General features: G+C 39.0%; 1 protein-coding gene across 1 annotated transcript; it reads right to left on the bottom strand.

Annotated features, from left to right (window-relative positions):
• Positions 1–3,431: 3,431 nt before the first annotated feature.
• ndufa8 (NADH:ubiquinone oxidoreductase subunit A8) lies at positions 3,432–14,736 on the bottom strand. Its single transcript, XM_084935056.1, has 4 exons — positions 14,517–14,736; positions 12,236–12,399; positions 7,855–8,020; positions 3,432–3,892 (listed from the first exon to the last, which is right to left on the bottom strand). Exons 1-4 carry the CDS (start codon positions 14,565–14,567, stop codon positions 3,755–3,757), a joined length of 519 nt encoding a protein of 172 aa, XP_084791182.1. The 5' UTR covers positions 14,568–14,736; the 3' UTR covers positions 3,432–3,754.
• Between the last annotated feature and the right edge of the window lie 126 nt (positions 14,737–14,862).

Raw genomic sequence — 14,862 nt, 5'->3', positions numbered from 1 at the left:
TGGTGGGTGGGTGTTTTATACTGCAACCTGCATGCTAGTTCAAAGCACCCTGTGCAGTACGAGGGGGATAAGAGGACACATGAAAGCAGCACTCGACAACATGTACCGTCTAAAAGATCACAGGGCCAAATAGCAAGAAAGGTGCACCAACATAAACAAATCAAACACACCTACATTTTAGTTTGTCCATTGAAGTGCACCCACATGTTGGGGGCTCTTAACGGCACTGATGTAGCAGATGTATCAAGCAAGATAAGTACTTTGGAGGGTTACTGACGCAAAGGTTTGCAACTTGCTAATGTACTACAGAGAAAGGAAATTCAATTTTTGGAAAATAATTCACATATCTCTTGACTTATCAGTCGTTATACATTTGTTATCTTTTTTGTTTTTTTGCAGAAAATAGATGTTGGCCTGTTTGAAAACGACCTCGTCATTTTTCATATATCCGTCTAGCGTGTCAAACCTGACACTCGACAGCAGGAATACAGTGACAGTTATGTCTTCTGAACAAGCCAGGTTGTTTGAGTATTTTAGCACACTGAGCTCCCAGGCGGGCTGTAGCTTTATGAAAGCCCTGTATTGTATTTCTTTCCTGTGCCAGAGCCCGTTTCCTGTGGCGGTGCTGTGTCAAACAACGATGACCCTCTGCTTCCTGCAAGTCGCATGTAGACAGGCCTGCCACGAGCCCTGGGGCCTCACCGTCAGCCGCCGAACAACCTCCAAGCCCCTGCTCCGTCTGTCTGTTTTCAAGTCGTTTGCCACCTTGCCCTTTCTGGATCTCACTTTTTTTTCTCCCACTTCATGTTTCCCTTAATTTCTTGCCTCCCTTTAACTGTTTTTTATTTCTTTTTCTTGTCTCATCTCTCTTGCACCTATCTTTTCCCCTCCATGCCTAATTTATCACTTGCGACCTCCTGTTTCTCCTTCGTGTTTCCCTGTATCTACACCTCCTTTCCTTTTTGTATCCCTTCTTCCCTCCTCCCTTTGTCCCGCCGTCCAGGTCAGAAGATGGTCTGTCAGACGTTTCCTGTGCAAGCCGCAGTGCCAGACCACACCTCGTGAAGGGGATTTCTGCAGCTAAAGTCAGTGACGCCCCATAGAAACGCAGAGACACGCACAGTCATGTTTGCACATACAGTCATTTGATGAAGTAAAAACTTCTTATGGAAAATTTTAGCTTTTCTTAAGAATATTTGGACAAGTAGATGTCTGATCCACCTTTAAACAGGACCTTCAGTTAAAGGTATCAGCGTATCAGAACTCATCCACAAGGAAACTATCAACATGTTAGATTCTCCAAGATGTTTGTGAGTTTAGTGGACATTTGAAATCCTCCCATGTTCCTCTGAAATGCCATTCTGGGTTCTGCTTAGGCCTTTCCACAGTGGATCTGCCAACTCTTCTTTTTGGGACATTCCTTGGTGGATTTCCTAATGTGATCTGGATAATTACCCTGTTGAAATGTCCCTGTCTGGTTCAACTTCAGCTTTCAAACAGCACTCTTTGATATGATGCACAATTCATAGTCAAATCTGTAAATGCGCTCTGCCCAGTCAGTTAGGCAATAAAGCAACCCCAAACCATAACATTTTCACCACCATGCTTCATAGTTGATTTGAGGTTCTTCCCCTAAAAAATCGCCTACGGTCTGCATCGAGCTGGTCTAACGTCACTGCGGACAAAACTCTAACATCCATCTGTCCAAAGTACATTATTTAGAAACTCTAGTTTTGCATGTACTTACACAGAACCCATCACACCAGTTTCCTCCAGGCGCTTGAATAAGATCATGACAAATATTGAAGATTTATTTTTGCATTAAATGATGTGCTAAGCCACTTCTGAATACCCTTTTAGTCACTCAAGTCCCTGCAATACTTCATATTAATAATTCTTGCATTCTTTATCTTTTTTATATCTTTGCATTTGAGTCTTTATCTTCATCTCGTTTGCACACTGTGGGCCAAAGGGGAACTCTTATTTTGTCCTGTTTATATGGCAATACCGACTTTGATAGTTCTTACATGGAAACTGTTAATTGCAAATAAATGGGAGATCTTATCACAGTCATAGGTATCCAGAAGCTCCCCCCCCAGTGAATCCTTTTGCTATCATGCCTAGCTTTTGGCATGATAGCACCACATTCTTCAACGTCAGAAAGAAAAGCAGACTGTAGATGTCAGAAGTTTAAGTAAGAGATCGTAGGGCCTGCGACTTAGACTTACTTTTTACAAGCCCCCTGGAAAACTATACTCAATAAGCAAGAAAACGGATCATTCTGAAAATGACCAAAAAAATGTCAGTTAAGTGTAATTTCTTTTAAGTATCTCACCTTTTTAAATAGCCACTTCAACAAAGATCACAAGCTAGCTTGTATAAACACATAATTAAAAGGCAACCAAATTTTGGTGGGGTGTATGCAAGGGATTTTTATTTTTTACATGACTGCATTCAGTGTTTCTGTACACAAAGAAAGAATATGATTGTTTTTGGAAATGGGGTCCTACTGTGCTGAAATTGTTGTGTGTAGGATAAAATGTAACTTGTGGGAAAATTGCTGAGAACATGCAAAGAAGAAATAAGGCTATCAATGCTCCATCTAGTATAAACAAAAACAAGCATGCGTACTTTTATATATATATTCTCAGAGACCGTCAGCAGAAAACTATCCTTTGTTAACTCACTTTGTTTTTGCACCATTAAAAAAAGTGTTTTTTAATCATACATAAAAACCCCAGGGCCACATCTCTGCTTCTGAGTATGAGAAAAATGTCAAATTTTATGTTACCATTTTCCCCACAGAAGTCACCCACACGGCAGAGGTCAGAGACTCGTCTCATGTTTGGAATGGACCAAATTGCGACTGCTGCTGCCAGTATAGATTTTAAACAGTTGCTATGTGGGCTGAGACAAACTCTGAGCCCTTACAGTAAATTGTCTTCAAACCGGTCTCCCTCACCACACTGTAGATAAGCTTGGATCCTGGACACCATCCCAGTGATACGTGAGCACATGTGTGTGTACATTGGCACAGTCTTCCATGTTCCACAGACCAGCGGGCCACTTTCAATAGGCTTCTCACCTCCTTCCACTCAAGGTCATGAACACGTGCGCCGGCAGCAATAAACACACTTCACCGTGCATCTCTGAAAATTACCCTTCTGGTCTTCTTCCAGTCCAGGTCAGAGGCAGGAAGTGAGCCGAGAGAAAATGAGGAAGCAGCAGCAGCGCTCTCTTGCTTCAGGTAGTGACCCTGAACCCTGACCTTTAACCTCACCTTGAATCACTCTGACAAAACACAGACGTGCAGCTCCTAATAACCTTAAAGTATATATTTTTTTAAAAGTCAGAAATGCTTAAGATGTTAAAACACATTAGTAATATTAACTGAGCATTGAAATAAATTTAAAATAAAAACAGAAAGCTCCTTTATAATTTATCTCTTTATTTTCAGACAACAATAATAACAGTATGTTGCTTTTGTTCACTTTTCTACATTTACAGAAGTGGTGGACTCATGGACTTTGTTCCTTAATCAAACTATTGGACAATGTTTGAGGTACAGCTGCAAAAAAAGAAATGACTGTTCAGGCATGAACCCTGTCCAAATCCAGCATCCTTAATGCTCGTGTTTGCAGCTGAGAAATTCAATCCTTAGAACTATCTTAGAAGTATCAACAGTCACAAGAAGCCTAGCTGTTTTTGGACAGAGCCCACGGCTTTGGAGGGTGACTGATTTTCCAGAGCTGCCTCACCAGTTCCAGAAGAATAACCTGCTGCCATGTTTGGCAGGCTCCAGTTTGCCCTCGATGGTTTGGTTGGGCTCTGGACGAGGTCTAGAGTGGTAGGGGTTCTCTGGCAGGGGCCGCGAGGTTGCCACTTTGGTGACCTAAGGAAGAAAAGCAACACACAAACCATAAATTCTCAGACATACACAGTATAAACACACTGAAGACTCACTCAAATATTAATTGACACACTGATGTCAAACATGGCAGTTATTAGGAAACAATATAGCACATGCTCTGTGCTAATCTCTGACAAGAGATTATGCTTAACCCTTTAGAGCCGGTCGGAGCGGGCATGCTCTGTTTTGCGTAACTATTTTTAAATCCCGGTAGCTCTGCAACCACGTAAGCTAGCGCAATAATTTTTTTTGCATATGAAACCGGAGGAGTTGTACTTACATCTTATGCCATCAGCTTGTCCTCGGTCACAGTTTCCTTCCACATATAGCTTTGCAAAAACTGCATAAAAAGCACTTGCAGCAACAAAAACATAATATTCCAGAAACACGCTTTGCCGATCCGATCAGCTGTTCATAACACTTCCTACGTTGGAATAGACGTCAGCGCGAACTTTTGCATGTCCGCCATTACCTGCCCGAAACCGGAAGTGACGTCATTTTCGCGGAAATGTAGTTTTTTTTTATCATCAGGGCCTCAGGGCCTATACTGGTGTTTTTATAAGTTATCTTTGACTTTATGACTTTCTGTGTCTTTTCTGGGATGCTTAGGACTCATATTGCACTGCTGGAAATAGTTTCTTTTGATGCATATGCTGCTTTTTTTGCAAATTTGCAGTATAATATTTATTTTCGTTTTTCCTGCAGTATATAAAAATTGGTGTATTTCAAAAATAAAACTATGAAGACACTCAAAATAAATTTCCTGTGGTAGGAAACTATTTTGTGCAACTTTTTTGTATTTACAGTTTTGAGGGATAAGCCTCTTAAATTTCCCTAACTAGAAATATATGTTAAAAAAGCAAAAACGATTTTCAATTTTTTTGTAGTTTATTGCACTTTTTTGCAATTTATGTAATTACTATGCACTTAATGAATACATATTATTAAAATCTGGGCTATAATGGTTGTATTGATGTATAGCAACTTGAAATGCTCCCAAAAATGGCTCTACAGCATGTAAACATATAATATAAGCTCTGGCGGACTTGGTTCTATGGTAGGTCTTAAAGGGTTAAACCGCATAATAGGTCCATGCTAAAATGAAACCATACAAAAGTTGTCAACAGCTGAAGCCCTGAACATTTCCTTAGCCTTTCACTGGGCCTTCCATCTCATCCCTTGTCATGATTTATATCCCTGCACCTCTTTGTTTCCCCCAAAATCATCCAGACTGTCCCCTGCTTTGTCCCACCTTCACACTATTTGCCTCCTAACCTTTCTTACAAAAAACAGTTTGCTAATTTAAGTTCCAAAATGAGTAACAAAAATGGAATCTGTTTTAAATATATAAGCTAGAGGTGGGGATCACCATACATCCCACGATACGATATTATCACAATACTTAACGCACGATACGATATTATTGCAATTTTTAAAAAATATTTTGCGATATTCAGATTCTGTACATAAAAGGTAAACTTTATCAATATTCATTTTATCTAATATCAAAGTCTCACTCTCAGTCTTTCTCTCATTTCAGTCAGTTTTATTGTTGACAAACTGAACGGTTTGTATTAGAGATGGCACGATACCACTTTTTTATGTCCGATACCGATATCATAAATTTGGATATCTGCCGATACCGATATGAATCCGATATAGTGTGTTTTTTAATCAATAAAACGTTTTTTTAATATCTTGCTGCATTTTGTATAAGTTTATACTCAAGTTTAAATAAATAACAACACTAAAGCTATTCTGTTATACCTGTATGTAAAAAATACACTGCGCCCAAAATATTTCATAGTTCAGCAACACTGATCAATCTAATAAACTTAAACTTACTCCATCCTCCCTATTCTGGTATTTTAAAGAGTACTTAGCAGAAATATTAAGCAACCTAACTAATAGGCTTGCACACTCCCAGCAAAAAAAAAAAATAGGGAACCACCCCCCCACCCTCCACCTCATGATGCTTAATCGATGTAATCAAATTTAATTTGATGCAGGGGGAAAAATGCACAGAAATAAATTATTTTTCAAGAATAATTAAATAGATTCAACATCTTTCTTCAACAGAATTGCAGACTGCACAGATGGTACTTTCCCAAAGGAAAAAGTACTATAGCTTACTAGGATATATATATTAGACTTAACAGTTACTATATACAGTAATGGACTTCTATATATTTTACATCAGATTAAAACTTTGGGTGTAAGAGTCAGATAATTATTTATTAAAAGCTAGACATTTTAAATGAGAATAAGAAAGAAAAGTATGTCTTTGTGCCCCCTTTTCCCTGTTCATGCCCTATCGGCCCCCCTGGCTAAACTTTGCTAGATCCGCCCCTGCACAGTTACCAGCCGTCAGCTGCTTAGGAAAAGATCCTGGTGTAGAAAGTAATCTTAAATAAATTCTAACAACAGCTTATCAAGCTTAATAGTGCTGCTGTTGTTCAGCCGCTGGTTTCCTCTTTCTGGTGAGAAGTGGGCCAAAAACAAAGAAGAGAGACGGACTCACGACAGAAAAGCCGATCAGCTGATCATTAAGCAGTTTCACGATTGAAGTAGCAGCAGGAGAGAGAGAGAGAGAGAGAGAGAGAGAGAGAGAGGGGCAGTCCCTCCTTATATCGGTTGTTAAGCTTAACGTGGGAATGCTTTACAAACATTCAGAGATGTACTTACACACTTGCTTTACTTCTCTCTGGGAAAACTTCCTCGGAGATGAAATGCCGGATTGCTAGCAAGGCTACAAATACACACAGCCGCTCTATCACGTGATGCATACTGCTGCAACGTGCTACAGTTATGAGCCGAGTTACGCCGTGTAGCAAGTTTTGTGAGGTGCTTTTTTGATATTTAATGGATCGGATTACATTTTTTATTTCTCGCCGATATCCGATCCAGTAATTTGGGTCAGTATCGGACCGATACCGATATGTAATATCGTATCGGTCCATCTCTAGTTTGTATTACAGTCTAGTCCAACTTAACTGAATGCAACCATCTGGTACAATTATAGCTATTCTGAACTATGCAATTTATGAAAACTATGCAGCCCATTCAGCAACTGAAGAATTTGAAAGTAAATTAAAACAAAATATAATTTTACATTAAATAAAAAAGTTTTAAACTTAATTAAAATAAAACATGTCTTAAATTAAAATAAGTAAACTGTCATGTTTATTGCTGCCAAAAAAAAGTTAAACACATTTGGACAGTGAAGGAATGTCAGGATTCTTGCTCAGAAAAAGGAGCTGATCAACATGCTCTGAAGTCAGAGCATGTTCCAGTCCACAAAAACTTTTTTTGTAACAAAATATCGATTTCTGCTGTCCCTGTATCGATACATTATTAGCAAACAAAATATCACGATACTACACAGTATCGATTTTTTCCCCCACCCCTAATATAAGCAGCCAGAAACTTGGTCCAGATGCACATTAAACAAGAACATTTTTCACAGTTTTACAAAGTCACATTTTTGTTCTTTTCTTTGCCGGCTCACATGTTTGAGTCGGTGCACAATATCTCTGTCTAACAAATGAAAGACAGCCAGAAAGTTGATTACAACCATTCAAACGCTCCCAGGTGTTTGGGTTGTTTTTTTTTTTTTTTTTTGCAGAAGTCCTTTTAAAAGACTACATAAATAAATGTCTAATAATCTATTGTTGGCATCGCTTTTTGGCTCCGTTTTGATTGCTGATACCTAAATTAGTGATTGCCAGTGTTATACAAGCCCCTTAAAAATGTTGGTTTTATGGAAAGAGAAAAAAACAAAAAAACAAAGCAGCATAAAACTATTTGCCTGCTCAGAACTGTAGCTGAATGAGACTGCATAAGATGCAATCATACATACCCCACAATCAACATGAATAGAGCCCATCAACCGAGCTACAGTACTCACACTGCAAATGCACAAGTTAATCCCTCACCAGTCTCACCTTAGACAGATCTCCCAAGTCAGGTCTCTCCCATCCCAGTTTCTCAAGGACGCAGCTGTCGAAAGCGTGCTGCTGTTTACGGCAGTGACGGAGTTCTGCCAAGTTTGAGTAATCCAGGCAGGTCCAGTACTCCGTGAAGGACTCAGCACAGTTCCCCTTGATTTGCCTAAAAGGCGCAGTGCAGACAGACACACATCATAACATGCAGAAGCAGGATTAATCTTCATACAGACTGAATCTGCAACGCATGAAGTGGAAATCTTTCTCTTAAAATATAATTCATTTTTATCCATCATCCATTATTTAAACATTAAAACCACAAAGATGAAATTCATAATATTGACTGTATTGTTTAAATGTGGTGTTCTCTGGGAAATGATCCCAGCATTCATGTGACTAGCACTTTGACGCACACCACCCATGCACCACCTATGTCGCAGACAGACACCAACACACCCACTGCTAACACCTCCACCCTCCAAAAAGTAAAAGCACTCCCCGACAGCAGTGGCCTCCACCCTGCGGGAAATGTGCCCTGTCAGAGTGCAAAAGTGGCCTAAGCCACTGGCCTGACCTCCAGAGTTCCTAGATCCCAATCTGGGAAGTTTGGAGGAAGCAAACTAAGTCAGATGCACAGAGGCTCCTCTCCACATCCGACAGGACCCAAAAGGATTTACTGCCAACCTACAGGACACCATCCAGAGATCCCATCAATCCAGCGACCACTGAGAGATGTTTTGGTGGGGGATAAGGGGTACCTACACAATATTAGGCAGGTAATTTTGATGTTTTGATGCCTAGTTGTATGATACTGGTGCTGACACCAGTCAGCTGACACCAATCAGCACCAGTATCCCACCAGTCAGTGGGATTTTCAAAAGAATGCATATCATAGGAGTCAATAATTCAAGAATGTAATGGACAGAGGTGCTCAAATTTAAGAAACCAAATGTATTTAAGAACTTATATCAGCGTATGGTTACTCTGCTTGTGAGCAGTCACTTGTTGATTGAATCTGATTGCTATGGGCTGGTTTTCTATAACAAGAACACCTAAAGGTGGCTGGCAGTTGCCAGAAACACCAGAGAATCAAAACAGACCCCTGGTGCAATTACAACTTTTCTCAAATCTATCTTCATTATCATAATTGCAGGTTTTTCTCTCACAAAAGCACCTCAGTTACTGCACAGGCGTCACAACATAACCAAAGCTCAGAATAAAACTTTTCAGTAAACACAGACACTGCACTTAAAAGTGAAAAAGGCCAGACCACAAAGTTTTATGGACACAATACGCTTCATGGGTAATTTTCTTATTCATGTTCTAAATCGGCCACTTTTTCTACTAAAGAGAGGGAAAATTACTGGAGTGTTTTCTACATCACACTTAATGAGCTCAAGTTGATGATTTATTCTTATGTTTTTGGATAATTTAGAGAAGAGGCTGAGTAACTCAGAGAACAGAGAAATGAAAATCTGGAACTGATTTTTATAAAGTCAAAATCAATATACTGATCAATAAGTAAAGAGAACATGATAAATAAAAAGCTTTGTGGAAACAAATAGTGACTCAACAGGACGATACAAATGATGCAAAAGTGCAAGCGGCTGTGTGATTATCACACATTACACAATGGAAAATAACTCTTCAACGTATGCAGCAACAACCCTAAAGTTGAAGTAACTGAAATTTTGATGAAATATCTATTGAGACTCATACTGATCTCATTAAAAAATGTCACTGCATAAATCAACCAGCAAAATACAACAAGATTTACCCTTAAAGGTTTCTTCCCATAACTTAGTGCACAAGTTGAGCACTCATCTTCCCCCATCTTACATTAGGATGTACTTTGGATAATTGTCACACTGAACCACCGACCTTCTGATCAGTAGATGACCCGCTCTAGTTCCTGAGCCTGGGTGATGTCATGATCGAGATGCTGAATCACTCAGTAATGTTTCACATACTTTAAATTAGCCATTGCAAACATTTTAGGCAAAACTGATTTCACAACAGCAGTGCACACAGTCTCAAACCAAATGGCAGCATGGATTTCAGGATGACATACTTTGGATTTTGTCATTAAAATCTTTTTAATTAATTAATTAATTAATTTGTTTAACTGATCTCATGCCGCTCTTTTAGCTGCTTTAATACACTGGCAGCATCTCCTCCCTTTGTGTCTGGAAAACACAAATACATTGTTTGCATATTGATTTTTGTAAACCACTTATCGTCCCTTGGTCCTTGGATAACACCCATATAAATTTTTATGTGATATAAAAAATGTCATATCACTATATCATTGCTATAGCAACGCCATGAATTTATGTTCCCTAGTGCACAACAACAGGATCAGCACGGCCGTGTCTGAAAGCCAAGCATCAGCCTCCCATGATGAGTACCTAAAAGGCAGCTACCTCAACAAACTCCAACAGTTCTTTCCTGTTCCTGCTAAAGGTGGAAACTAACGCATTTCGCCAATTGTGGCAGAAGCACATTGTCAAGTACAACCGTGCTACGAAGGAGGAGATACAAGCAGCTGATGAGGTGCGACTTAAATGTAAACAAAGATCCAAAGTTCAGAATTTAAAGTTGAAAATATGTTTTTGGTATAGTTTTATTTAAGGGACATGGCTTACTTATAAATTCTCAGCATCAATAAAATGATGGGTACTTCATCATTGATGGGTTCCTTGGGTACTTTTTCCTAATGGAAAAGTACCCAAGGAAAACTTGAAACTGTTTTTAGGGCTTTCCATTAGGTCAGCGGTCCCCAACCCCCGGGCCACGGACTGGGTTGTTTGGTACCAGGCTGCGAGAGTAGAGGCTCGGGTGTGAAATTTATGGTTTTCAGGGATTTTATTGTTAGCTTGGTTTCCCTGGGTCTTTTCCCGTGTTGTGGTTGTGTGTCTTGTTTTGAAAGATATATTTACCCGTTACCATAGCGACCAGAGAGCATAAAGGGGCAGAGAGCAAGATGTTACTCTCAATGTTGTTGGTGCATTTCAGGAGGATGCTGCTAATAAAGTTACACAATTACACAGTGAATTCGCTTATTATTAATAAATTTACAAAATACCACAGTTTTTGTCTTGGTCGTATCATTTTATTTTGTTGTTTTCATCCGCGACACCTTAAAGGCCGGTCCGTGAAAATATTGTCTTACATTAAACCGGTCCATGGTGCAAAAAAGGTTGGGGACCGCTGTATTAGGTGATAGTACCAGGTACATGGTACTTTTTTAGTACCTACTCAATCGAGGTTCAAAGCAATCAGAAAATGTGACGTTGTCAGACTGCATGTCACCGATTGGCTAGTCAGTGGCATCACTTGATAAATAATGAGAGTGTCTCCTTCACAAAAATCAAAACCACCATTTTTGCAAACCAGCAACAAGGGCTACACAGAACTAACACTGTGGTCCCCGATTCTGACGAAAAGCCACTGACTGCACTGCAGGTATAACATCACCTCAATGTTGTAGCATTCATGTTGCATATAAATGATGTCACGGGACGTTGAGCCGTGTTAATATAACAACCCCACGTACACATTAGGTAGTACTCGACTGTAATGGAAAATGACTTGAGCCAAGTAAGTACCGCCTCTTGTCGCCTTGAGCCGAGTAGGTAATAATGGAAAAAATGCTTACTTCTCTAGAATCTAGTTGCTCTTCTCCATCCTTGATGTTACATGGAAACCTGATTATCACCACCTTTTTCTTCCCTTGCACTACTTTTAAGTCACATATTCAACTTTACCATGACGTTTACTCAGTTATGTTAATAATTTATTTTAACCAAAAGTCAAAAGATTGAAAACCTTATTAGCCGTAGAAGACACAGAATATGAAACTTCGCAACTCTGCAGTCTTCAACAACTTTGAACTATGAAGGCACAACTGTCCAAGAGCAGCATTGGAAACCTCAGAACACATTCTCTTACCCACATGCCCATCACCAAGAAATGCAAAAGTATCTGACCAGAGTTTCACATGGACTCCCACAGTCTGCACTTTTAACTGGCTCCAAAGTCAAGCCACATTTTCAATCACTCTCTGACCACAAACGCACTGTTCACTTTTGCAGATGACAACAATGCAGCAGCCCTCAGCTCTAAAGATATAATTACTCTGCCTAATCACCGGAGTATCGCCTTTCTGTCAAATATCATGACAACGTCAAGCCAAGGCATAAGGAAAAATGTTATTCTCGCAGAAATGACAAAGCTCATCCTTTCACCATTCAGACTGCTCAGACAATCCGTCTAAGACCTCATCAATCCAGTCCTGTTTGTATATAGTCTCCTGCTTTCAGTGTTCACTCTCAGATATTGTGTCCATTCATACCAGAACTATATGGCACCAAACTACTACCTGAAGAAGTTGAGTGCACACTCATTGACCTTTCTCCCTTCCTCTAGGCACTTCCGGGGATCCTTCTCCTCCCAACGGCAGAGCATGAACTCTTTGTTGGGTTTGTCACATTGGGAGCCATAATGGTGGGCAGCAGCCTTCAGTACCGAAGAGGACACTTTTATCTGCACAGATAGCAACACATGGAAGACAATTAGAATGAAAAAGGAACATAACTACCAGAGACACTAACAAATAACAATTATGCAATTGGTGTTTTCATGAGACACACTTTAGTTCACTTCAATTTTATGTATATAGCACCAACTCAACAAGAGTGTATATTAAGGTAGCCCTTAGTACTAGTTTTATTTTGGTATATCAACAAGAAACATAAGACAGACCACAGTGAAGCCAAAGTTTATTTGCAATGTCTCTCTCTAGATGGGCTGTGTTTAAAAAACACAAACAAAAACCTGGACGCAGTTCCCAGTAGGAATTGTAAATGAACCTTGTATTGATCAGTTAATAAAGAAAAAACAGCATGATATGACATAAAGAAAGAGCTGTGTTGCTACTTTAATATTCCCATTACAACTGCCTTGTAGTGATCACTACTAATGTGATTTAATTTATAGCTGCTATATGCATTATTATCTCATGAAGAGCAGGCACGCTCAACATATTAAGAGTTTCTGCTGTGAAAACATGTCCTTGAGCATCTGAACTGTTGACTATTTATTTTTGTCCAATAAGAAACACAACCTATACAATAAATAAATACATTATGAAGCAAAACTCTACACAGAAGTACAAATTCTAACATGAGAATGACCACTTTAGCCCACAAATTCTGGCTTTTTTAAAATCTGAATATTTTACTAGGACTGCCCCCATGGTAAAATTGCAGCCTGGTCAGTGTTATAATAAAACTTTAGCTATAGCCAACGCATGCATCTACTTGTTTTGCATTTCCATTTTATCAAAGGAAAACATTTTCTTATTTATTTCTGAACTTTTTTTAATCTCCTCGTCACCCTACACATGTAAACATTTAGCCAGCACAAAATTAATGTGAGAAAAAAAACAAAAAAAAACAAAAACAGACATCAACCACTGTTTGCCATTGATGCCATTTGACACATTATGAAATGTAATGATTTGTTTTATTTTTGAAAAATAATGCAAATAATGTTTAAGGTGAAATCAAATGTTCACAAATGAAACAGGAGTGTAAACATTATTCGTGACAGTTTCAGGATTTAAATATACAAAAAGCTAAAGTAAAAGAAAAAACTGAGATTAAATAATAATATCTCTGTTGCTGGTGTTGAATTATGTAGTAAAAATGACATTATTAAACGCTATTTACATTTAAATGATTTATATTATCTACAACAATATTTCTGAGGGCTACATAAGTTAATGATATAGCTGTTTTCTTTGTGTCTTCTCTTTTGGAGGGTAAGGCAGCTTTAACAATACGAATGCAGGTCAGACATATACAAGCATTGCTTCTATCTGACCCTGTTCAGCCACTACTTCTAATACAAGTGAATTTACTATCTGTATCAAATATCAATATCAAAATCTTTCAACAAGGTAAACATGTTGGTGCATTTCTACAACATATAAATATATGTGTATATATACTATATTCTTCTCTTCATGTTCTCTTTAAAATATCTGCAGGGGTCTTGCCAGGTATTTAACAAAAGTCATACTGTACTTAAAGAAAGTTTGTCTCACAAGCTGAAAGAGTATGCTTTAGCAAAAGCTTGATCAAGTGCCCGATGTTAGGACAGATCTAATTTAATGGTGCAGGCTCGTTTATTATATCCTCGGTGCTATTATTGTTGGACAGGCACAGGCTGCTGCTGCTGACAGCTATCACCTGACTTCCAAGGACAAGTTCAATATGTCAAATAGCACTGCTACAACAAACTGGTAAGAACCGAATGGAATCGAAAGCTCCTTTCACCCTGACAGGTATAACCAAATGTACATTCTGAATGCACATTTGCTAAACTTAAAAGACTCAAGAAGTTAACGCCATATATTGTTGTCAAAAATAGTTATCATAAAGGCGCCGAAATATTTAACACCTTCCTGTGCTATAGTAAATATTCACTCACGTGTGTATAGCATTCATCAATATAATATAACTATCTTAGCAAGTAAAGCTAGTGGCTTAAAGTTTACAGCTTTTCAAATGAACCGTGCAGCAGCTATCCCTTCAGCTAGCTACTTAGCTGGCTTGTCCCGTCTTCTTCATTCATGCTAAACAATAATGGCCGCTCACCTCGTCCACCTTCAGCTCCTGCAGGGTGGGGACTTCCAGCTTTGTGGGCATGACTGTGTAGCTGTGCAGTTAAAGAAATCAAGAAGCTCAAATACCGCTGGTGAAAAACATTCAAGGTCCTCGTCAGACTCCAGTGCGAGCGACGAGGCCGTAAAGAAGGTCAGTTAACTTCCCCTGCTACTGTCAGCTAGTGGCCGCGCTCTGATGACGCAATTCACAGAGCGACGCGGAGCCGCATGCGCACTGTCAAAAGACTTTTAAGAAAATAAAATTGGATTGACATTTATCATATTTTATTTAAAAATGAATAAATCCAACAAACTATGAAAAAAAAAATTTTTTTAAG

Source organism: Perissodus microlepis, chromosome 7 (assembly GCF_051167445.1).
Source record: "Perissodus microlepis isolate ML-2025 ecotype Zambia chromosome 7, ASM5116744v1, whole genome shotgun sequence".
In the NCBI taxonomy this organism is placed as follows: Eukaryota; Metazoa; Chordata; class Actinopteri; order Cichliformes; family Cichlidae; genus Perissodus; species Perissodus microlepis.
The sequence above is the reverse complement of the archived record's forward strand: the minus strand, read 5'-3'. Positions and strand labels throughout refer to the sequence as shown.